This window comes from Chiloscyllium plagiosum, unplaced genomic scaffold (assembly GCF_037043375.1).
Source record: "Chiloscyllium plagiosum isolate Xiang-an unplaced genomic scaffold, Cpla_swu_hap1 HiC_scaffold_22, whole genome shotgun sequence".
Classification (NCBI taxonomy): domain Eukaryota; kingdom Metazoa; phylum Chordata; class Chondrichthyes; order Orectolobiformes; family Hemiscylliidae; genus Chiloscyllium; species Chiloscyllium plagiosum.
The window spans coordinates 52268589-52295349 of record NW_028270160.1 but is presented as its reverse complement, the minus strand read 5'-3'; the positions used below and the strand labels follow the sequence as shown (position 1 = coordinate 52295349).

Here is a 26761-nt window from a genome sequence, read left to right as displayed (position 1 = left end):
TAGATTTAGATTACATTACAGTGTGGAAACAGGCCCTTCGGCCCAACAAATCCACACCGACCAGCCGAAGTGCAACCCACCCATACCCCTACATTTGCCCCTTACCTAACACTACGGGCAATTTAGCATGGCAAATTAACCTGACCTGCACATCTTTGGACTGTGGGAGGAAACCGGAGCACCCGGAGGAAACCCGTGCAGACACGGGGAGAACGTGCAAACTCCACACAGTCAGTCGCCTGAGGCGGGAATTGAACCCAGGTCTCCGGCGCTGTGAGGCAGCAGTGCTAACCACTGTGCCACCGTGCCGCCCACTTCTCTCTCCCTTTTAAATGTGAATAACTGTAGTTAATTACGGAATGTAACTAAGATTTTTGTGAGTTATGATTTCCCAAGATGTTGTGTTTCTTTTGTTTGGTAGATAGCACTACACATTATGTCTTTCACCACTCACAAGCTAAGATATTCAGCCTGATGTGAGATTGTTCTTAGAAATGAACTAAGCTTATTTCATTTCTAAAGTGGGACACTTTGTTTTCCACAGAAATCAAGTGCATATCTACGGATATGATGTAGAGGTGCAGGTGCTGGATTGGGGTGGGGGACAAAGTTAAAAATTACACAACACCAGGTTATAGCCCAACAGGTTTATTTAGAAGTACAAGCTTTTGGGGCAGTGCTCCTTCGTCAGGTAGCTAGTGGAGCAGGGTCATATGACACAGAATTTATCCTAAAAGATCAAAGTGTCATACAAATGATGTGACATATTGAACAAACCTAGATTGCTGTTAAGTCTTTAATCGCTTACAATGGGGATGCAAGTTTTGACTCATTAATATGTAAATCCCACAACTTCTTTCAAGTCACATTCCTGAGATTTCCTAAGGTTTTATTAAGAAAAAGTGACATCTCTGCTCAGACAATGCATTAATGGGGTGAGGTTAGAGCTGTGAGTATTCCAATCTTGAGTTCAGACCAGTTCTATTTCCAAAGTAGGAAATTATAAAATTTCACATGGACTAACTGCCTACAGATTGTGTGCTTTTTGAACAAAACAGAATATGTATGTATGTGTGTGTGTGCGCGCGCGCAAGTGTAACAGAGCACATACCTGTGAGAAGGGATGCGCATGAGTGAGAGTGTGGGGGTGTATGTGTGTGTCTGAGACAGAGTCGACATGAGTGTGATTATGTGTATATAGAGTAGTGGGGTCACCTGTAGTATGAAATGAACCCAGGATCCCAGTTGAGGCCACCCTAGTGGATACCAAACTTGGCTATCAGCCTCTGGCTCTGCATATCCCGAAGTCTGCCTTGGAGGACGGTCACCCGAAGATCCGAGGCCGAATGTCCTTGACCACTGTTCAATATGTTGCATTAGTTGTATGACACTTTAATTTTTTACTATAAATTCTGTGTCCTATGATCCTGCCCCGCTAGCTACCTGATGAAGGAGCAATGCACCAAGATCTTGGACTTCCAAACAGCCTTGTTGGACTATAACCTGGAGTTGTGTGATTTTTAACTCTATAAGGATATAAATCACACCTATTTTATGTTTATTTGTCATGGTTGACCATCTAAGACTACTTTCAGCACTTGAATAGATTCTTGGATAAAATGTTTTATTATATATCATGACTGTAGTCCCTACAAAGTGAGTGCAGTTCAAAAGAACAACTGGATCTCATATATGAAAACAACTAAAAGCAGTTTTTCATTAAAAGTGCATGTATTTTTTAATTCACTGGGAATGTTACTGGGATGGCTGGTATTTATTGCCCACTTTTAATTGTCCGTAACTAGATAGTAATGAGGTGCCTTCCTGAATCACTGCAATTCTGTGTTGTTAGGAAGGCAGTTCTAATGATTTTGGTCCAGTGACAGTCAAGGAAGGGCTATGCAGTTACAAATTAAGATGGTGTGTGGCTTGGAAGAGAACTTACATGTGGTGATAAACCTCAGTAAGCCCTCCTGTGTGAAGCTTTCAACATTTATAAGAAATATCAAGTTTGCCTTCACAAAACCCTACCAAGAGAGGTTAGAAATGGAACATTTGATGCTTCACAGATGAATAAGCAAGGAATGGAGGGAAATGGACCATGGGGCAGGCAGAAGGGATTAGTTTAACTTGGTATCATGTTTGGCAAACATCATGGGCTGAAGGGCCTGTCGCTGTGTTGTACTGTTTTATGTTCTATGGTATTCTCATATGTCAACTACATTAAATAATTCTATTACAGTAATACTGGATTCTTAGAACACAAATCAAGATTTTGTCAATATTCTTTTAAATTAGGTTTTCCTGGTAAAATATTTAGCGTTTAACTTTATGTTTGGAAAATAAATACAGCTTTTAATTGTTTTGAATGTATAACGAATGATAGTTATCATATTAGTTGTGTAGTTTCAATGTGATAGAGCTACTTATATCAAATGCATGTTAATGCCCCCATTGAACTATTCTCTTAGCCTGAATGAAGACATGATAATTGCTATTACATTGCAAATACTGCATTGATATATTAGTGATGTTAAAGGTTAAACTGCAATGTTAATGCTATAAGTTAATAGCTGTTAATAACATTATTATCTGTTTAATGGTTTCAAATTAAATTTTGATTGCATTTTAAAATTTGTTATTTATATGCAATTCTTTACAGGAGGGGATATGGACAACAGGAGGTAAGAATCCCACATATTTTTGCTGATGGTTAATCTTTTTGCGTGTCCGACTACTTCAGATATCTGATGCTTAAAACGTGACCAAAGATTTCCACTATTTACCTCTTTTTACCACCTCCTCCTCTTTGTTCTTTTCTTTCTTACAACTGTTTTCCAGCAACAGCAATTACTGAGGCCCTCGCTGCTTAGACCTGAGGTACAATAGTTTATCTGTGTGTTAATAATTCATCACAACCTTCTCACAAATTTGCAGATGTATATTTCTCTGCACTCAGAATGTCAACTTTTTCAATCGCTTGTCCGCTCTTGATGTGCATTTGTGGTTAGTGATAACAAAAGATTAACTCAGTCACACATGAGCACAAATACTCATTATGTGTTTTATCTGAATGGCAGGAACTCTCCATGGAGTCAGGAATTGATCCTGGCCAGGACTACTATGCACAGGATTACTACAATTACGAACCTGGGTAAGCCTTCCTGAGTGAAGCTTTCAACATTTTTAACGACATATCAAGTTTGTCTTCACAAAACCCCTACCAAGAGAGATTAGGAAAGGAACATTTGATGCTTCTAATTCAGAATGAATATAAAGCAGAGCCATTACTAATCAAAACCAACTGTTTTAAATTAAGCCATCATTTTCTTATCTTAATTTTCCAATTATGACTTTTGCTTAGTGGCAGTGTCCAGAGAAATAAAAAGGATTTTCAACCACAAATAGCTCTCTACTCACCTGGAAGGAAGGCCAGGCACTTTGGGCAAACTACTGCTTGACTTACTCAGTTTTCAGAGACACGTTTAGTTGGGAAGCAATGATCTAGTGGTATTATCACTGGACGATTAATCCAGAGACCCAAACAATGTTCTGGGCACCTGGGTTCAAATCTCACCATGGCCGATAGTGAAATTTGATTTCAACAGAGAATCTGGAATTAAGGGTCTAATGGTGACCATGAAACCATTGTTGATTGTCAGAAAAACTCATCTGGTTTGCTAATGTTCTTTAGGGAAGGAAATCTGTCATACTTACCTGGTTTGGCCTACATGTGATTTCAAACCCACAGCAATGTGGTTGACTCTTAACTGCCCTCTGGGAAATTAGGGATTGGCAATAACTGCTGGTCCAGCCCCAGTGCATTGTCATCAGAGGCAACAAATCCTGCAAGTGGATGCCCATTATTTTGTGAGGTGCCACAGCCACAGTTCCCAGGCTCCTCGAAGGTTTATTTCCAGCAGCATTGCCAGGTCTGGCTTGTGGCTGACAAAGGTGGATGTCCAGAAGACATGGATAATGATTTCAGTTCATCCACTCATAGACGGATATCAAACTGCACTACAGTGCTGTCCATGCAATCATTGAGCACTCTTCTGAAGTCTGGGCTGGGCTGCACCGGAAAAGCAATCACTGGATAAGGTTTTCAGTGTTGTGATTTTGGACTTTGCACTGTTCACTGGTGGGACGAGACCTTCAAAGAATGGGAGCTAGGCCAGCCACTTGTCTTCTCAGATAAGGAAGGAGGGGAAAATCTTACACAAGGGGGTCACTGTTTAAAAATAAAATCATGGGCAGCCCATTTAAAACAAAGATCAGGCTACATATTTTCTCTCAAGAGAGTCGTGAGTCTTTGGAAATCTCTTCCTGAAACAGCACTGGAAGCAGAGCCCTTGAATATTTTTCAGGCTGAGGCAGATAGATTCTTGTTAAGCAAGGGGATGAAAGGTTATTAGAGGAAGGTGGAAATCTGGATTTGAGGTTACAATCAGATCAGAATGGCCTTATTAAAGGTCTAGTCAGACTGTGAGGGCGAAATGACCTAATTCCAGTCCTGAATCATATGTTTGTGTATCAAGAGCCACTTTCCTGTCTGTCTGTCCTCAAGCTCATGATGTCTAAGGTGACTGTTGTTCTGACAGAAATCTGCCATGTCACCTGGCATCTCCACTGATTGCACAGTTAAGGCCAAAGTGTTTTCAAGAAGGAGTTAGGTAGCTTCCTTGGGGGCTAAAGGGATCAAAGGATATGGAGAGAAAGTGGGAATAGGATACGGAGTTGGATGATCAACTCTGTTCACATTGAATAGCAGGGCAGGCTCAAAGGGTTGACGGGTCTGCTGTTGCTGCTTCTATTTTCTGTCTTTCTCTGTGCTGCAGAATGCAGGATTCAGGCCCATCAGCGATCTACATGTATCCAACAGGGTAGGTGGAGCCCATGAGCAGAGGGTATGGTGCTGAGGTTCCAGTGTGTTTTGGAGTTGAGCCTAAGAACAGACATTAAAGGTCTTCCTAACCCCACAAAAAAACATCTATTCATTAGAAACACACATTTAGCTTTGCAGCCTATAGCAGGTGTTATGCTAGCAATAGATAGGCACACACTCATCTAGAACCGTTTCATAATTGTAATCAGAGGTGAGGGGGTGGTAGTGCAGTGGTATTGTCACTGGACTAGTCATCCATAATCTCAAGGGTAATGTTCTGGGGTTTGAATCTCTCCACAGCAGATGGTGAAAATTGAATCCAGAAAATATTCTGTGGTCTCTCGTAGTAGTGTCCCTATCTCTGAGCCAAGAGGCCCAGGTTCAAGCACCATCTGCTCCAGAGATGTGTCACCAACACACCTGAACTAGTTTATTAAAAATAACTATAATTGCCATCAGGGCTATACAAGTGCCTTAGGACTTCCACTTACATATTTATGAGTTACGTTTGAGTAGAATTGATATCAATGTTAAGATCTGCCCAAAAATTGAATCATGTGGACATCCAAAATGAACTTCCTTACCAACTTTATCTCAAACAAGAGAAAGGCATCAGATTGTTGAAAACCTCCAGTCAACATTCAGTAACTGCACTTTGTAAATTCACATGGGTGATAACAATTAGGATTGAGATCAGTAACCACCTATAGCTGCTAGCAAATGCAGTGTCTGCTGCTGCTCAGCATATACATACCTGTCTTCATTTATTTTTCCCCATTGCAACACGCAGTGGAATTCTTCTCTGCTTCAAGGTGACTGAAGGAGGGCAAGTTGAACTTTTTGATACCTGAATTATGCATTTTGAATAGTTTGCTGCTCAAGAAGAATTCAATAACCATTCTTGCATACCAGCAGACCATAACCATGGGGAATCCAACTCCCATGCCCAGACTGTGAATAAATACCTATCACATAAGTTCCATTTATGTTGACTTTCATTTTAACATGGCTAACCTGCATTGATAATGAGAAGAAACAGAATATACAAGGGTGAAAAAATAATTATGCTACATGGATTAATGGGCTAATCATGCACAAAGGTTAGCAGTAATGATTGTGATACTGAAGCAATTTTATTCCAGGTTTGCAATTATCTGCTCATAAATAAGATTACATCTGATCAGCAAATGATACAGTAATGTCCCAACCTTCAAGAGACTTTCTCAGACCTTCAGTTCCATGGTGAAGTTTCAGTTCCTGAGATGTGTGGAATAGTAATCATTACAGTAGGGATATTTACATTCTAAGCAAACTGAAGCTATCTGATATAGAGGTATACATATATTTTGCTAACAAAATTATGTTGTAATAACATTGGAATCAATACCTTGAAATCAAGGAAACCCAATTAATTCATATACCTTTACCTTCATTCTTCATTAATTGTACTAAATTTATGCATGAGTTAATGAATGTTACATGTGGCTCACTGAGAGACCATATATCAAACAGCTTGAATAATATTAGAATTAAAAGCAGTTTAATAGACCACAGGAATTCAGCAGTAACTGTATTCTGAAAATAAATTTGCAGTCAATATCAATGCTCAAGACTAATGTCAACTGGTCAGATGAATTTAGTATTAGACCCTTTTTAAAGCCAACGAGACATAACAGCATTTGTATAGGTTCAAGTCAATGGGATAGAAATTCATCTCGAGCTGTAATAGGGTGATGTTCGTTCAGTTGCCTGTTGTTCACAGCACTTCACATCTAATTAAATTAAAAGCAGCGGAACTAAATATCTAATACTGCACATTACAGGCAGCATACCTAATATTGCCTCTGTGCAACTGTCTGCAATGAATTTCTACCTTAACTACCTTCCAGTTAGCAATGCTTCCGGACTTGTATGAGTTTGTCCTTGTGAGCTAGCACAGATAAATTGGTTGCCTTATGTGATAGCATTTTGTGAACAAAGGAACCATTCTAAATAGCCTCTATCAGATCCAAAAATATTTCAATCAAATAGTTGAATGTCATATCAGAATCTTATGGGGATCTGAGCGATGTGTGCCATAGTAAGATTTAGGGTGAAAAGTGGTATAGGGTGAAAAATATGGCGAGGTCCATGTCAACGTTGAGGTCCTCTTGGTCCAACATCTTCACAAACATCATGGCAAGATTAATTCTGGGCAGCAATGAAATGCCAATTGACATTAAGCACCTGGTAAACACTGCAACTTGCGTCATTAATATTTCGATTCTTACTTTACCAAACTAGCCAAAGAAGTTAGACATCAGTAAACTCAACACGGAAACCAGTGTGGGAACCTGGTGAATTCAACTAGCCAATTGCTCTAAATGAGCCCGATGTTGGACACCGGGCACCTCCATCTCTGGGCATGTTACACGGGTGCCATATCCATGGACATTGGCATCTGACATGTGCCAGCCTCCAACAACACTCATACTACATGTCCTACCCATTTACAGGTCACTTCTGCACTTCAATGCTATAACCCAGGCTGTACTGGCTGTATCATTGTAATGTTACAGCGAGGACACTGGGCTTCCAGGGATATGTACCCAGATCATAGACTGGACCAGGTTGTATCTCTAGCCTGTTCACTTGCTGTCACAGTGCTTACTCACTTTGACCCTGCCTGCATGTTCACAACATCCCTTCACTGCATTACCTTGTCTTGCCTTTTTGTACTTTATCTCCTCAGTCAGCAACACAAGGATCACATTACCATTATATCACCATGCTCTGTAGTGCAGACACAAAGATCACCATGGCTGGCAGCAGTCCTTTCAAGGGCAGCCTCCTATACCAGTCCAGACCCTGCTTGGGACAATCAGAGTCAGAATCCTCTCCCAAATGTTGGGCAGCCTGCCACCCGTTCTTACATTTCCTGTCCAATTACGGATTGAGAGAGAGGCAGCTATTGGTAAGATGAAAGCAAGCAGCGCAGCTATTACTGTTGCTGCAGGTGGAGATGTCCCAAGTGAGTGAAAAGGCAGCACAGAGGGCAGGCAGGGTTAGTTGGTGTGGGTGGCAGCAAATGGAGAATAGTTGCAGGCAACAGAGAGAGTGGTAGTGCATGAGCCTTGATTTGAGATGGGTACAGTTTCAAAGATGGAGTGATTGTGATGTATCATAGAGAAGATCATGGACCTTACACTGGCAAAGTGAAGGACATTAACTTTCTTCCTAATGTCGTGGGCAACCATCCAGGCAGCTGAGACTGTTTTAACCAATGAGACCGCCTCAGACCAGATTGGTATAGTCTGGTGTTATGGCCTCCTGTACAGATCTTGGGGGAAGAGGGAATCCTGAGCTGAAAATGTGTTGCTGGAAAAGCTCAGCAGGTCAGGCAGCATCCAAGGAACAGGAGAATCAATGTTTCGGGCATAAGGCCTTCTTCAGGAAGGCCTTATGCCCGAAATGTCAATTCTCCTGTTCCTTGGATGCTGCCTGACCTGCTGCGCTTTTCCAGCAACACATTTTCAGCTCTGATCTCCAGCATCTGCAGTCCTCACTTTCTCCTGGAAGAGGGAATCCTGCCTGCATAACTACCCTGTCCAGCAGTAACTCCAGATTCCTGTCCACAAAGGGCGGAGGGGGGAGAATAAATTTCCCCAGTGTGCCATGTGCAGGATAAATGTCAACAACTTACAGGACTGCTGTAGATTGACAGTGTTTGGCTAGCTGTACAATGGACTTTTAATTGTATTGCAGATGCAAAAGGTGCTGCGAATTCAAGGATAGAATTGAGAAGTCATGTTAAAGTTGTACATGACACTGATAAGGCAAAAGTAAGGACTGCAGATGCTGGAGATCAGAGTCTAGATTAGAGTGGTTCTGGAAAAATGGCGATGAAGGGCTTTTGCCCGAAACTTCAATTTTCCTGCTCCTCGGATGCTGCCTGACCTGCTGTGCTTTTCCAGCACTACTCTAATCTATGACCTTGGTAAGGCCTCCTCTGGAGTACAGTGTCCAGTTCTGTTCACCCAGTTATAGAAAGGAGATTATTAAGCTGGAGAGAGTTCAGAAGAGATTTACCAGAATGTTGCTGTGTTTGGAAGGTTTGAATTCTGAAGAAAGGCTGGATAGGCTGGGACTTTTTTCACTGAAGCAGAGGAGGTTGAGAAGCAATCATATTGAAGTTTATAAAATAATAAGGGATGTTGATAAAGTTAATAATAGTTGTCTTTTTCCTGGGATGGGTGATTTCAAAGCTAGAGGGCACAGTTTTAAAGTGAGAGAGATTTAAAAAAAGACAAGGGGCAAATCTTTTACACAGAGGATGGTTAGTGTGTGGAACTAACTTCTTGAGGAAGTGGTGAATGTGAGAACTATTGCAACTTTTAAAAGACATTTGGATAAGTACATGAATAGAAAAGGTTTGGATATGGGCCAGGAGCAGGCAGATGGGACTGGTTTAGTTTGGGATTATGTTCACTATGGACTGGTTGGACTGAAGGGTCTGCTTCCGCGCAGTGCGACTCTATGACTGTGAATAATGAGTTGTTCCAGGAAGAGCAGATGGTAAGATGGGGCAGAAATGAAACGTGAGAGATACCATCGGGTGCGATCAGTAGTTAATGAGGCGAGTTTGGTCAGATAGGGCGAGAGAACTTGCTTGACCTCACAGTGAAAGAAAGCCTACCAAAAAGTTGACTCAACTCAGAATTAGCCAAAAACATGGTGAGGTTAAGCCCTATGATTTATTTGATTCAATTTGATGTAACTGGTAAAGTTTTAATAGCACAACATACAGGAATTAAAAGTTAATATATTCACAATGCGAAACATTGCCACAATTTAGTTGTGATTGCATACCAGAGGTTGTGCCCTGTCAAAAAAACTGGAAAAACTGTTGAATTTGGCTTTGGTTTATTTAACTGATCCACTTTGACAACCTTGGCCAACACCATGTTGATTAGTGTTGAGGGACAGCTTCCTTAAATAATTAGACCATTTGGCTTATCATATTATCCTTTATTATTCCTTTTTATTAATATTAGCTATTGTTCTCTACAAAGTTTAAATATGACGTAAATATGCTCAATCTTATCTAAGATGACAAAATACTCAGTTATAACTATTGTATGCCTATATTTTATGAGATTTTTGTTGATAAACATTAATCTAATGAAAACAGTTATTGGATCCTAAAAGGATGTTTTATAATATTTTACTCAAAAGTTGTACAAGAATGCAAGTTAGATGATGTGATCTTTAATTGTGCACACTTACTTCTTGAGCATTGATGCATTTCACATGAAAAATAAAACTTAAAGTTTGTAATAAGTTTGGTGAAAGTAGGTTTGCTGCAAGCATTGCCAATTGCTTGAAATCTTAAATAAGCTGTAACCTTCACAGAGTTAGATTGATTGCATCTGCCAACTTTTGTTGATAAGTGAGCTGACTGAAAAGAGAGTTTAAATACCTTGTGGATTTTTTTTTTGTCTAAAACAAGAGATAGTAACACATCGATTTCTGACCCCAATTCTAGGTATGAGGTCCCACAGTACGGCAGTCGTCGAAGATTAATCTCACCCTCTGGAATGTATGATGACTATGGAGAGGTGGTCATGGAAGATGATGGTGGCTATTATTATAGCCCACAGGGATCAAATGCAGATGCAGAGGTAGTTATACAAAGAATATATGTTTTTCATTTCGAGTTTTATGTATTAATTTTTATGGAAAAAAATATTTTGAACCAGGAAATATGAATTATTTTGAAAGAGATGGCATCAAAGCTTTGTTTTCCTATATAGCTCAAAATAAGAAAAGCAGAATTTTTTTTTGGTCAATACAACTCATCATAAAATATGATGTATGTGTTGGTGTTTTCCATATTTTATTAACATTTGCATGGTTTTCAGCATTAAAGTAGAAGGTGAATTTCAATACTGATCATCTCTTCCAAAATATCTGAAGCATAGTCCATTTATTTTAATTCTCTTATTGGTAGAAAAAATGGGAGTAAAAGAATCTGATAAATCCCTTAAGCCTTTCAAGCTAACTCACTATCTAGGTCAAAGTGGTTTTGATACCAGACTAAAACATCAGGAGGTTAAGAATTCGTATCCCATTTTGAAAAGTTACAAAATAGAGTCAATTCTCATCACCTGCAGTCTGGCACCATGAAAGGGTTGTGGAGGTTTCTGGATTGTTGTGAAACACTAGCTGGATCACAAATGACCTGATAAAAGGAGACCATTTTCCATTGTTTAATTTTCCCCATCTTGAATTGCTGCTTTCCTGAACTGCTGTAATTCATCTGGTGGAAGTGCACCCACAAAGCTGTTAGGGAGGAACGCCAAGGAATTTGACCAATTCAAGATAGTTTGCAACTTAATGGGAAATTTACAGATGATAGTGTTTCCAGGAACCTTTATTCTTCTCGGCGATGAACATAGAAAATAGGTGCAGGAGTGGGCACTTTGAGACTGCTTCACCATTCAATATGATCATGGCTAACTCAGTCCCCTGTTCCTGCTTTATCCCCCATACCCTTTTATTCTTTTAATATTTTATTCTTTAATTTTAAACTGTAAATAACTCCTTCTTGAAAACATTCAAAGTTTTGGCTTCATCCACTTTCTGTGACAGAGAATTCCACAGGCTCATCACTCTCTGAGTGAAGAAATTTCTCCTCATCTCAGTGCAAAATGGCCTAACACTTGGACTGTGGCCCTTGTTTATAGAGCTTTTGAGTTTGAAAGGTACTTAGAGAAATGCTACAGTACATCTCGTAGATGGTACGCACTCCAGACACTGTAGGCGCGGCTTTCTTTGTCCTTTTGGAGAGTACGTTTGCAGCTGGATGTGTTCAGCATTGAGCAAATGCCACCCTCATCACCTTGACACTGTTATCCTGGGTTGACAGAAGCTGCTGGCCAATCAAAGGTCTCCTAACATCCCCTTCCTGCTCTGCAGTATCCAACCTGACCCAATTAGTGGCATGGTGGCTCAGTGGTTAGCAATGCTGCCTCACAAAGCCAAGGACTGGGTTCAATTACACTCTTGGGTGAATTTTACATGTTCTCCCATTGTCTTTGTGTGTTTTCTCCCAAAGATGTGCAGGTTAGGTGGATTGGCCATGCTACATTGTCCATAGTGACCAGGGATGTGTAGGCCAGGTGGATTAGCCATGGGAAATGCAGGGTTAGAGGGATTGTGTAGGGGAGTGGGTGTGGCTAGGGTGGTCTTCAGAGGGTCAGTGTAGATTCGATGGGCCCAATGGCCCACTCCCACACTGTAGGGATTCTATGGCTTAACCTGCCTCTGGACCCCACCTGGCCACCTTCCTCCCTAATCATACCCAACAGAACCCAAACTCATCGCTGCCAGATCCAACACAACCTGACCCCCAAATCCAATTTCACTCCCTTATACTGACCTGCCCTAAACACTGCATTACTTACCTGGCTCCTTACCAATGTGGCACCCTTTTACCCTGCCACCCTACTTACCTTGCAGCCCACAACTACCCATCTGGCAATTACCTTTGGTGCCCTAATGCAACCCCAGCTGACACCGTACCCAGCTAGCAGACTTGGTAACCTTCCCCTAACTCATCTAGCATCCTAGCCCTGAAATCCTCTTCCTCCTCACCCGTCTGGCACTTAAAATACCCAGCTTCATATTTACCTTCTGTACTTAGCCATTGACAGCAGCTGTCAAATTGACTGTCAGGATGTTTAATGTCAGAACAAGCAGAGTTGAGTGGGGAGGTGGTTTACCTTCCTCTGACAGTTTTATGCCACAAAACCATTGTCAGAATTGAAGCGCAGCTGTGCTTTCCTAATGGAGACCTGAGCAGAACTTCCTGTCAGAAATATAGAGTTCTCTTCTTCATAAAAAAAACAAGAAGGGCTGAAGAGGCAACTTGCATGAGATTGCCACTCAGTGGAAACTCTGTCCAATTTTAACCATTGACAAAATAAAATAAATTTATCCTGGAGCAAAGTAGGTGATTAGTCCTCACAGCTTGGTGCAAACTTTATAGATGTCAGCCACATGTTGCTGCACTTTTAGCATCAAGCAGCCTGCTTTCCTCACATTTTCTTTATTTCTGTACTTCCTTCAATAAACACAGCTCTATCTCCTGCCTGATTTTCTGTATCTCGAGCAGGATTAAATTTTAGAGGTTTTTTTTTGCCATCAGAAGCATGAAGTTTAATCCCTGCAAGCTGAGCGAATTCTGATTTGAGACAGCAAGCTGGAAGCATATCATTGGCTAACATGTTAATACACACTACCTCGGGCCTCTGTTCTTTGTCCTTCTGGAGCCTGAACAGGAAATGCTTTACTCTGCTTCTTTTAACTCTTTAATTTCTTGAACATGTTCATGAGGTCATGTTGCGACTCAACAAGTCTTTGGTTAGGCCACTTTTGGAATATTGCATGCAATTCTGGTCTCCTTCCTATTGGAAGGATATTGTGAAACTTGAAAGGGTTCAGAAAAGATTTACAAGGATGTTGCCAGGGTTGGAGGGTTTGAGCTATAGGGAGAGGCTAAACAGGCTGGGGCTGTTTTCCCTGGAGCGTCGGAGGCTGAGGGGTGACCTTATAGAGGTTTATAAACTCATGAAAGGCATGGATAGGATAAATAGACAAAGTCTGTTCCCTGGGGTGGGGGAGCCCAGAACGAGAGGGCATAGGTTTAGGGTGAGAGTGGTACATGTATGGAATAAGTTGCCAGAGGAAGTGGTGAAGGCTAGTACAATTGCAACATTTAAAAGGCATCTGGATGGGTATATGAATAGGAAGGGTTTGGAGGGATATGGGCCAGGTGCTGGTAGGTGGGACTAGATTGGGGTGGGATATCTGGTTGGCATAGACGGGTTGGATCGAATGGCCTGTTTCTGTTCTGTACATCTCTATGACTATGACTATGACCAGCTCGTTCCTGCAATAGTAACCCAATCTATACTTTGTGGCTGTAAGTCACATCAATTCAAATCAACACACCAAAGTTTTTCTGATGGATTATTAAGCTGGAGAGGTTTCAGAGAAGACTTACCAGGATGTTGCCAGGTATGGAAGGCTTGAGTTATGAAGATAGGCTGGGACTTCTTTCACTAGAGCATAGGAGGTTGAGAGATGACCTTAATGAAGTTTATAAAATAATGAGGGGGGGGAGATAGTGTTAATGTTAGTTGTCTTTTCCCTAGAATGGGGAATTTCAAGACAAGGGAGCACATTTTTAAGGTGAGAGGAGACAGCTTTTAAAAAGACATGAGGGGCAAATTATTTACACAGAGCGTGGTTCGCATGTGGAGTGAACTTCCCGAGGAAGTGCTAGATGTAAGTAGAATTACAACATTTAAAAAACATTTGGATAAGTACATGAATGGGAAAGGTTTGGAAGAGAAAATGGGCCAGGAGCAGGCAGTGGGACTAGTTTAGTTTGGGATTATGTTCAGCATGGACTGGTTGGATGGAAGGATCTATGTCCTTGCTGGATGATTCAAGACAACGCTTTCCAAACCCATAACTTCTACCACCGTAAGGGCAAAGGCAGCAGATGGATGTGATCACTAGCGTTCCTCTCCAGCCAGCGACCTGACTTCCAACAGCTGTTCCTTTGCTGTCACTGGATCAAAATGCTGGACCTTTCTTCCTAACAGCACTGTGGGTATATCTACAATGCAATGGTTAAAGAATGGAGCTCACCCATCATATTCTCAAGGACAATTATTGCCAGCTTAGCCAGTGACACCCACATCCTGTGAACAAATAAAAATTGGATTAAGGTTTGTTTTGTCCTGTCCATCTTTAAAAGTACTTGCATTTGAGAAAAATATACTTGATGAAGTTTGGAATTTTCCCACTGTTACAGCTAATATTTACCTATCATCCAATATCAAACAAAACAGTTGATCATTTGGTGGACTTTGCAAATTGGAAGTCATATTTACTTACATAACAACAGAGATGACATTTCAAAAGTAATTAAATGGCTAGAAAAACCATTGGGAATAAATGACGATATGGAAGATGTAATAGTTGTGTAAGTCCTCCTTTCTATGACCAATGGAAATGAATGTCATGTCTAAAAATGAAGTGTTTTGTTTGCCCATGATAATTCTACATACATTGCTTAATACCAGTCCCATTTTCATAATTTCAGGCTACGCAGCAAGGCAAAGGTCCTATTAGGAAAGGCACAAAGCAGGAAGGAGGAGATCAGGCTCAGGCAGGGACATCAAGGGGTGAAGCATTAAGTCCAAGTGGGGATCCAGAGCAAGCAGGCACCATGGGAGTTGCAAAGAAAATGGCAGCAGCAAAGGTTCAAGGTGAAGAAGGAAAGAGGAAGCTGAAGAGTGTGGTGCAGATTAGTAAATTATCAACAGAATCCAGAAAAGGAGAGGCAGGCAGCGAGCAGCTTGTGGAATCTTCCATTTCATGTCACTCTCGATGGAAGAAGGCAAAAATATTTCCCATGATACTTCAGAAAGTCAAGGGTGGTGACAAGGATTCTAGTTATGCTAAACTTGTGTCTGCACGCCATGTGGAAAGCCAAGATAGTCTGGAAAATGGTGACTCAGGAAGTATGGTCATTAATGGCAGCTATTTTCAGAAGTCAACAGAAAAGCCAACAGAGAAAAAGAAAATGGGCAAAATGTTGAAAGGCATCAAAATCTCTAAACAGCTACAGCCCAGGCGTAAATCAGAAAGCTCAATCAGTAAGACTTCAGTTGCTGAAAGTGAACAAGAAGATGAATCTAAGACTCAGACAAGTAGCATATCTGAAAAAGAAGAAAATAAATCAAAAGTCTCAATTAGTGTCACGGCAGAGAGTGATGAGGAAAGGAGCGATGCTTCTGAAGAAGATAGTGAGCACCTTCAGAAGAAAAGTGATTCTTCTAAAAGGACTAGAGATGATTTGTCAGTAAGTAGTCTTGAACAATCAGAAATTGAAGATAAAGACTACCTCAAAGTGACACTAGATCAAGATGAAACAACTGAAAGTACAGTAGACTCAGATGAAGAAAAAGATGATGAATCAGATGCAACAGAAGATGTCACAGAATCTGAACCAGAGGAAGAAGACTTAGAGGAAGATAAAGAGGATGAATCTGATTTTGATAAAGAATCCAAAAGCGAAACCTCTGAAAAACCTAGTTCTAAAAGTGGACAAACTTCACAGAGCAGATTGACTGACACACAAAGTCAAGATTCAGTATCAAAGACACCATCTCAAACTGAATCTGCATCATGTAGTTTTGCTGAAGTATCAGATGAATCTGATGAAGACACCACTACTAGCATGTCAACACAAGCAACAAGTTCCAAAACGGCATCCCAAGGAAGCAAGGGTACATCAGTAGCAACAGCAAGTAGTTTGATGTCAGATAGTGAGGTCAGTCAGAAAACAACAGACTTAAGCAGTTCTGAAGAAAAATTAAGCTTGTCACCTCAAGAAAGTATTAAAAGCAGTGGGACATCTACCATAGGAAGAAGTAAGAGTAGTTCACGTGAAATGTTTTCAACGAGAGGAACAAGTGTAAGTTCATCAGTAATGCTCACCAGTGGATCTGAGGATATCATTGAGGAAGAATCGGATGAAGTCCAAGGTACCATCTCTGAAGCAGAGAATGAAGATGTTGAAAGTAAGGACAGTGAAGATGAAGCTAGTTGTGTGACTGATGGGCCAACATCCGGGTCAACAGTCAGTCAACAAAATACTTCTGAAAGTATTAGTCGAAGTATCAGCGCTTACAGTCAGGTGGCAGATGACCAGAATGTTAGTACTGAAAGTAACGTCAGTGAATCAGGTCCTAGTGAGAGTACTGAACGATCGAGCATTAGTGGCAGAAGTAGCATGAACCATAGTCTGATAAGTGCAGCCATTTCTAATCAAATGGAAAGCCTAAGTTCTTCTGAGTCAGGAGACAATAAAACAGTCAATGCATCTAGTGGGAGTGAAAGTTTAAGCAAAGGTACAGCTTCAGAATATAATGAACACAGCAGTGATGGAGGAGTTCTGCAAGAAGAGAACGAAGATCTTTCAGACTCAGGAACATCGTTTTAAAAGGAACTACAGGTGTTCAAAACAATTTCTAAGAGTGGTTTTGATATTTGCTGTGGTTGTTTTTTCAATGAGTTTATTTTTAATCAGCAAAGTAATAGAATTGGATCGTAATGTTTGCTGTGACTTTTGCTCCTGTGGTTATAACATGTGCTTCTCTAACACAGAGCAATTATTATGAAATCAGTTCATTGAGTAACAAACTTTTGTTGGTTTATTTTGTTTTTATTGATTAGTATGATTAATTTCCTTCCACTGAACTCAACATTTCCTGTATTGTGTTTACATGTTAAATTAATCAGAATACCTATATCCATCGTACTGCATGGAGTTGATTTTCTAAGATTGCCGTGTGAAATTATCTTATTTAGAAGTCATAAAGTTTTTCAAAAGTTCACTTATTGTATCAAAATTTCATGGCGTCCCTTCCATCAACCTGTCCTTCCTTATCTTGCCTGTTTCCCCATCTATAGTCAATTGTCTCTCCAATGTCCATCAGCATAACAACTTTCTTCATCCTCTGACTTCCTCTGTCTCTCACCATCCCTTCATCATTGATGGTACATTTTCAACAACTTGGGTCCCACTCTGAAGAATTCCCTTTGCTACTTCACACTTCTTTCAAGATCCGCCTTCAAACTCACTCTTCAAATCAAATCAGTCATTGTTAATCTCTCTTGCTTTGGCCTCATGCCTATTTTCCAGTTACCACTTTCATGCATTTTGTGACATTGTTTTGCTTAGAGTGTTGCTTTGTCAATGCATGTTGTTGTTGATAAGGAGGACACTTCTTCAATATGGTCAAGGTTTGATCCAAAAAAACTGATATGTAATTCAGGCTATGTTTAAAAAGGTTGAATAACATCACAAGCCTGTCTAAACTATTTCTGTTCCTCCTCACACAGTTGTCTCGTCATAAACGAGTGAAGTTGATTGTAGATCGTGAGTATGAAACCAGCTCAACTGGTGAGGACAGTGCTCCAGAAGCACAAAGGCTTCGTATCAAACACCCAAACAACCATAGCAACATTAACAGTAATATCTACATTGCTCAAAATGGATCAATCGTAAGAACAAGACGTAGTTGCCCACCGAGCAATGGGAAAGCAACTTCCCCTGCAAGAGTAGGAAAACATTTTAAGAAACTAGACAAACTGGCAGCAACACAGGAGGAAAAGATCCCATTGAACAATCCATTGGCCAATGCGACAGCTTCTTGCAGCAATGATAATCTCAATGCAAGACCATCAAGTAGCTCCATGGCTTCCACCAGCATTGGGCCTACCAGTTGCCTGTCCAGACTGAGCACGGTAAAGGCAAAAAATGAGAGAGGGAAAAGCACAGATGATCAAGAAACAGCTGTCGACAATGAAGGTCCTAAGGAGTCGCTTGAGTCCCACAGTGATCAAACACAGTCAGATGAGGAAGAACTGTGGATGGGACCTTGGAATAACCTTCACATACCTATGACAAAACTGTGATTTAGAATTTTTATTGATACTAATGGTAAAATTCACTTTTTATGGGTACTGTGGAAAAGTAACAATGATTTTCAATTTATTCACCTCAAGCATATATTTTGATTAATGTGATTTGCATTCAATGCGCTCAACAAGCATCCACATTCCAATTTTTGCAGAAATGGTCAAAACCTTTAAATGCTAGGAGGACTCTAAATAGGAGAGTAATTTCACACTCTGACTGTGGTTGGTCTTTAGATGTTTGGCCTCACAAAATAGTCGCTAACTTTTCAAAAGACATGAAAGATTGTCAGAGGGAAGATATTATTTGCTTGTTCATAGAAATATAGGTAATAGACTCAGTACTGACACTTGCCCTACCTGGGAATCACTTTGAAGTAAAACTAAAAGTTCATTCTGTGAGGTTCTGAAGTAAATTGGTTCTTTTCCATTAAATGTAGTGGTGTTCTTATCCATTTTTGCAGATGCCTGTAGATTTCACTGATTTCAAACTGTGCCCTCATTCTGACAAATCCAATTGCCTTCAGCAATTGATCGAAGCATCTAAATATATTGGGGGTAAAATTGGTCTATGCCAGCTGTTTGAAACAGGCTTGTAGCAAATCAACAAGCCGATGTACACTGTGCCAGTTTTTATTTTTCATTGATTTGGAAAATATTGCCAAGATTCTTCACATCAGACCAAGCAAAAATGACAGCAAGTCTGCAGAATGTGTCTGCGAAAAGAGCTTAAAATATTGTGTGAACTTCAGCAGGACGAAGATCATGCATGTTGAAAAATTGTGTACGATTCATTGAAAGCCTGTTTTATGCGACTGCCATAAACAAATTTCACACCCATTGTCTAAGAAACAAACGTAGTATTTTATGGAACAGCTCTCCACTTTCCCCAATCCCTTCTTCCCGTCATTTTGGGAATAGATGCCCATGCACGTCAGTTAATTTACAGCAATTAAAAATGTGAAATATTAGCAAACCTGGTGATATGATTCTTCCAAGACTTGGTGTAGCATACGTTTTAATGAATAAAAAATGGCGCATCCTTTCAATATTTTCACAGAATTGGTTTTGAGCTTTGATGCATCTTAACTTTTGCTGCATAAAGCAGATTTAAAATCAAAATGACAAGAAGGTTCATAAATCGAAATAGTTATACCTCTTGAATCCTACTTTCCCTGTGATAATATTCATGTGAGGTTTAATAATTAATGAACTATCTGCTGGTGTAGCATTGCGTAATTCTGACATCTCCCAAAGTCTGTGCAAGTGTTTCTGACATGTTGCTCCTTTTAGCTGGCACATCAAAAGAGACAAAATAAACTTTCCACACGATCTCTGTGATGAAATCACATGGCCAAAAATTAAACAGAATACCTGGCTTTGCCTGCTGTATAAGAATAATGTATTCAGGACATGTGTCTTTGCACTGGTAAACTCGTTTAACTGATTGCAATCTCATTTAATGTATTTCAGAATAGATCCTGACAGATTCTGAATTACAGCTGATAACTGAATTTCTCTCCCTTCACCAGTGGATGACATTATTGATGTGTTGACTAAACAACAATTGCAGGTTTTATGTATTAGTTGGCAAGTCACATTACAAATTTTGCAAAGTTGGACTTTTTAACACAAAGAACACAATTGTAATCAGGTTTTTGCAAGATCTATGGGTAACTTATTCTTCCTGTTCTCACATAGAATTCTCGTGCTCTCTCTTTCTCTCTGTGATATTATGTGCAAAACTAACACAGGATGCAGTGCATATTATTTTGACACTGGCTATTGTTCAGGCTGGACCACTCAAATGAAATAGAAACCAATGCTGAGTCTCAGCTGTCCATTATTGTCCACCTGGACACTCCTTAGTAATGTACTTGGACAGTAAATGCTAGCAGAATATTCGACAATAGCAGCATCACCATTTCACTTTTCTGTAAATTTAGATAATTCGGTAACATCATCATTCATACTAATTAAACGAAGGTCCCACTTTATTTCCATCTTTCTTTACCTATCGTCTCCTATTAATGATGTGCTTTAAAACTTATTATTCAAGGTTTCCTTTCCCTTTCTCTAATTGTAATTTCTGATCTCATTATTAATTCCACATTGTTTGCTTCAAAGTCTTCCCTTTGAAGTTTTTTTTTGTGAAAGATTTGACATGGGCAAATATTTACCTAAAAATGCTTAATAATTTTCAATTATTTCAATTGCAATTTATTATAGTCATAAAATTGTGTAGCATTGAGCAAAGTTTTAAATATTTGGTCTAAAAATATGATTATTTTAAGTTTTAAAATTTGGATGTTGGTTTCTGTTAAACTTTATTACTTTTTACTTTTAAGTCAGTCATGTCTCACAAATTGACCTTCTCCAGTCCAAACAATTTGCAACTATTTATATAATTTCTACTGCAGAATATTTTTATTATATCCAGGTAACAGTCCATTAATGTTGCTGAATTCACCGATGTCAGTTTATCCCAGCAAATGTGATTCTCTACCTGTTACATTGTTTAGGTTAAAGCATTTACATCAGTTTAGGATTGACAGGAAGAGAGTAAATTTAAAGCAGGTCATGTATGAAAATGATTAATTAGTCTATTGAAGTTTACCCTTAATATAGAATAGAATTACAGAATCCCTACAGTGTGGAAGCAGACCATTTGGCCCATCAAAGTCCACACTGACCCTCTGAAGAATAATTCATCCAAACCCAATCCCCCCTACTCTATCCTTGTAACCCTGCGTTTCCCATGGCTAATCCACCTCACCTACACATCCTTGGGTACTATAGGTAATTTAGCCTGGCCAAAACTCCTAACCTGCACACCTTTGAACTGTGGTAATAAACTAAAGTACCAAGAGAAAAACCATGCAGACATGGGGAGAATATGCAAACTCACACAGACAGTCACCTGAAGGTGGAATGGAACCCAGATCCCTGGCTCTGTGAGGCAGCAGTGCTAACCAGTGAGCTTCCATGCTGTCCTGTTATTATTTCTGATCTTCTTTTACAGGAACTTGAACTTTACGCAGAAGTACTTTTTTTGTGTTCAACCATTCTAAGTTACTACCTTCTTATTGGGCAAAGGAGTTCTCTACAATTTCTATTTTAAATTCACTTTTCAATAATTTATATGTTTAAATTCTACTTCCTTTCCTTACCTTTAATTAATAATCTTGTTTTATTTTATTTACACTGTTTGGTACCCCCAATAACTAGCTTTTCTCATTAACTGTAAAGTATAAACTTCTTAGATTGTTCCTATGGTTCATCCATTTTACACTTGGGTTTAATTTCTAACACTTTGTACCCTTTATAATGCATGTATTCTTTCCATGGCATGATGACCCAAATTTCCTAAATGTAGTCTGACCAGTGCAATTTAAAGCTTTGTCCAATCTATAGATATATTTGACTGTTCTGGTACTACGTAGATCTACCTGGAATTCAATTGCTTATCATTTCTATCCAGAACTGTGAACTGACATATCTACTGTTAATCCCATGATCCTTTCCTATGTCTCTGTAAATCATTTCCAACCATTATATACTTGTGTTTTCATGTTTTTGACGTGAGTGTAAAATGTAATTTATCTTTATGGAGGCTTAGGACCATCAGCAAGCCTGATAAATTTACAATCAAAAAGTGTGGCTCTGGAAAAGCACAGCCAGTCAGGCAGCATCCCAGGAGCGGGAGAGATGAAGTTTCAAACATAAGCTCTTCATCAGTCGACTCTCCTGCTCTTTGGTTGCTGCCTGACCAGTTGTGCTTTTCCAGCATCATACTTTTTGACTCTGATCTCCAGCATCTGCAGTCCTCACTTTCTCCTGATAAGTTTATAGTCAGTCTGATGTTTAGGTTGACTGAAAATGACATGTACTCAAGTGCTGAAATAAAAGCCAAGTACTGTAGGTGCTGGAAGTCTGAAACTAATACAGAAAGTGCTGAAGAAAGTTTCAGGACTTGAAACTTTAAATTCTGTTTTCTTTCTCTACAGATACAGCCAGACTTGCTGAGTTTCTCCAACATTTCATGTTTTTGTTTCAGGGCTCAAGTACTGGCCTTCCTTTGTGCTCCATTCACCATCTCACGGATATTGCAATTCATATGTGATTTCATTGTTTTCTTAGTTTTAACTTGCTTTGCATGCCATTCCACATTTTAAGCTTTCATTAAATTTCGTTAAAAAAACCCGAAATGTTTAAAGTGTGTCACACCTGAAAATAATCAAGGAAGTTTGTTCATCAAAACCTTCTCTTAAATCCATGCTAGCTGTATCACATTCCATTATCATGTTACACATACCTCAAATGTACCTCTAAGAATCTGATATTGCTACTCAACTAATGAGATTGTAATTGACTAGGTCTGATGTACACTTCTCTTCTGGATCGTTACTAATGCCCGTGACTGCCCAATGACACCTTTCAATATAATTCCAGCAACAGCTCCATCATTTAATCAGAGTTCTGCTAGCTCACAATGTTGGCAGTTTCTCATGTGCCTCCAAATTTCTTCTTTGGTACCTTTCAGAACAATAGAATATATATTATGTTCATTGTTTGTCTTCAGTCAACTGCTTTTAGCTTCTTTATGTTCACTGCCACCTTTAAATTTTATAGTTCAAACTCTTCTTTCACTGCATTAAAATTGATAGAACATTTTTGCAATGCTCTTAACATGTTTGTCTGTAGTCACTTCCATAGTTTCCTTCTTTAGACTAGCTAAGTGACTGGGCAAGAAGGTGGCAGATGAAGCCTAATATTGGAGACTATGAAATAATCCACTTTGGTGGACAAAAATGGAAAATGCGAATGTTTTTAAAAGGTGAGAGATTGATGTAAGATTGCATTCATGAATACTTAGATATCCTTATGCATGAATCACAGGACATCAACCTGCAGGTGCAGTGAGCTATTTGGAAGACCAATGATGTATTAGTCTTTAAAGCAAGGGGGTTGCAGTGAGGATGAGGAGGTCTTGCTGCAATCACGAAAGCCTTTGGTCAAGCCTCAACCATGGTGGAACACCTACAGCATGTAAACTGCAGCAGTTTAAGAAAGCAGCATATCACAACCTTCTGAAGGGCAGCTAAGGATGGATGATAAATTCCTGGCCAGCCAGTGATGCCTACATCTCATGAGGGAATAAACAAAACTTTGCTTTTTGTCATCTTACCTTAGGAAGTATACACTTACCTTAGAGGGTATCAACAAGGTTGACTGGGTTAAATCCTAAGGCTGTTCTACAAGTGATTTTGTAACATGAGCATGTATTCTCTTGTATTTAGGAGAGTGAAAGGTAATTTCATTGGAATATGTGACATTCTTTGTTGGTCTGGCAAGGTATGACAGGAAGAGATTGTTTCCCCTGGATGAAAAATTGGAGAGTCAGTGTTGTGTTAAGGAGTCTGCTATTAAGATTGAAATTAGGAGAAATTTCTTCACTCAGAAGCTTGTGAACCTTTGTAATGCTCTACCTCTCCTTGCATTGGATCTTTGGTCAAAGAGTATATTCAAGGTTGAGATTGCCAGGTGTTTAAGGCGCTAAAGGAATTGTGGGCTGTTAGGGAGAGAAAGGTTGGTGCAGTTAAAGTAAAAGTTCAACTGTGATCTTGTTGAATGGCAGGGCAGACTAGATGGGGTTGTAGACTATTTCTGCTCCTATTTCTCAAATACTTAAGTTTTTCACCAGGTAGAATTTTGATCATGAAAGTTCATGCACATATACTGCAGCTACTTTTATTAACTTACTGGTGTGCTTCTTCAAAGCACATTAATCCATTTAGTTTAATTGATAGTTGCATAGATTTGTGTTTCCATATGTGAATTTGTCCACCAGAATACCTACACTTATATCCTGTCACAAATATATTTTCTTCTCTCACACTCATCTCTGAAACATTTGAGGGGATGTTAGTTCAATCGACTCAGAAGAAATGAGCTCTGCAGAGACTTACAGCTCCATCTCTGCTGATTCATACTAACTGCTATACATCCATTTTAGGTATATGGGTTAACTATCTGTCACAGACAGGAGCTTCGTTTATATATACAAGTTCCTGTTGATGCCACTGTCTTCCCGAGCAGTTTATTGGCATGGGAGAAAGCACTTTCCGAGATAAGTCATAAAACTTCATGAGGACCAAGATGATCAGGAGAGCTCTCCTGTTCATACAGAGAATGTCTGAGCTATTACCCTGCCATTCACAAAAGGGCCCCAGTCTTCTGTGGCATACCTTGATTCTGGTAGATGATTTGAACTTATCTCAATCCATTTAGGTGTCTTTATCCATTTGTCTCAAGCTAATAGCTGATGGTACAAAGGAAATGCAGCCCAGGTGTTAAAATAGCCTAGGCCTCAAACTGAGAATGTTTGGTGGATCGACTGCTTATCCTATTTCCATCCCACCAAAAGGTTTATTCCCGGTTGAATCTTCCCCATTGTGTGGTTTGCTTTCCTTCCTGTCACTACTTTTATTTAATCCTTCATCAATTTTGCAGACAGTTGATTAACTGGAACTTATTTTTCATAGGTAGGTATTGCATTAATGATTAAAATAGAATTCTAGTTTTAAAAGCATTAGATATTCCCTGCCTAAGTTCATCTTCAGCATTACTTCTGGTAGTTAATTAATTTAAATACTTCTTCATTGTTTTCAATTTTTTTATTTTTGAAATTATGTATTTTTCATTAAATGTTAGAGAATTATGTTTATATACATTGTGCTCCTTTTAACATTTGTCATTTCCTTTCAGCCTTTGTATTTTTGTTATCTGGTTATTCTCATTCTTTCATTTCTGAATTATGTAACTGCGCTTATAGTGAGCTAAGAAAAACAATGTAAAATATGTCTGAAGAAAAGGTCAATAATGAGCAGAAAAACCATAACTTTGCATCAGGAACAAATGACAATCCAAGACTGTTGCACATTCAAGGCTAGGCTGTTATATGCATAATAATGTAGATGGGAACAGAAAATTGGAAAGGGAATGGATACATTAAATGAATGGATGAAATTATGGTAACATGGAGTTTATTGTGGACTTAAGAAAAAAGATTCCAGTATTTTATCAATTATGTAAAGGAAAAACTGATACAAAAAAATAGAATATGCATTTAGAGGTTAAAATGCATATTCTACAAAAATAATTGAATAGTTTAATGAAAAGTTGACCTTTACTTTAAAAGGCCTGAAATAAGTGGAAGTACTGGTGTACAGATTTTTGGCTAGACTCTATTCACAATGCTATGTACAAATTTAGGCAACGTATGTTCGGTAGGATATACTGGTCTTAGAGAAGGTGCAATTGCAGATTTACCAGAATAATACTGGGACTGAAAAAACAAAATTATGGGGACAGGTTGCAGAGGCTATTTGTGTATTTTCTGGAATATCAAAGATTACGTGATGATCTAATGGATGTGTTTGTGAAGTTTAAATTATGTGCCAGGGAAGATAGGAGAAATGTTTTCCTGCAGTGGAAATGTTTCAAGCTAAGGACTTGATCTTAAAATTAGAACTAATTTGTTTAAGTGAAGTCAATAAGTACTTATTCACATGAAGGGGTGGTGAAAATCTAGACCTCACTCTCCCAAAAAGCTATTGATGCTGTGTCATTTACAACACTGCTATTGATATCTTTACTGATCCCTCATTAAGAGAGGAATTGAACATTAAAGTAAGAATCAAAAACAGAAATTGCTGGTGAAACTCAGCAGGTCTGGCAGCTTCTATAGGAAGAAAGTTAATGTTTCGAGACCAGGGACTCTTCTTCAGAACTGTTAATAATTTGGTGAAAGTGGTGTTTATTATGAAGATGAGACTGGGGACAAGAGAAGAATGGAAAGGAATGGGGGAAGGTGGTGGGTGGATAGATGGAGATGGAGCCCAGAGAGTGATATAAACAGACTAAGTAAACAAGGAAATTATGAAGGGCAGGACAGAAGAAAGGCTGATAATAAAAGCCAAAGAGTGAGAAAATAGATAAGCTGTTCCGAGTGCAAACTCTATAATGTGATCCAGACCCAGCAGTAAGTGAGAATGGATGTCATAACAGGAATGGGCAAAGAAACATGGAAGAATGGAAGTTATTGAACTTGGGAGGGGATACTGAGTCCTACAGGTGGCAGGGTCCCCAAGTGGAAAATGAGATACTGTTCTTTGAGCTTACGCTAAGCCTTGCTGGAACACTGCAGCAGGCGTGTGACAGAAATGTTGGAGTGGGAACATGATGCTGTATTGAAGTGACATGCAACTGGAATCTCAATGCCATTTTCCAGACAGAATGTAGATGTTCTGCAAAGTGGTCACCCAGTGTGTGCTT

The 26761-nt window shown here is 39.4% G+C and overlaps 1 protein-coding gene across 3 annotated transcripts in view; it reads left to right on the top strand.

The window, feature by feature from the left end:
• Positions 1–21594, top strand: part of pcdh15b (protocadherin-related 15b) — a 1538224-nt gene extending 1516630 nt beyond the window's left edge. For 2 of the 3 annotated variants that reach the window (XM_087999065.1, XM_087999064.1), the window contains 5 exons: positions 2663–2684; positions 2842–2880; positions 3081–3154; positions 10410–10545; positions 17849–21594. In XM_087999065.1, coding sequence (XP_087855191.1) covers positions 2663–2684; positions 2842–2880; positions 3081–3154; positions 10410–10545; positions 17849–18424 — 847 coding nt within the window. In that variant the 3' untranslated portion in view covers positions 18425–21594. The remainder of the gene's footprint in view (positions 1–2662; positions 2685–2841; positions 2881–3080; positions 3155–10409; positions 10546–17848) is intronic. The other variant, XM_087999066.1, reaches the window with a different exon arrangement.
• The last annotated feature ends 5167 nt before the right edge of the window (positions 21595–26761 follow it).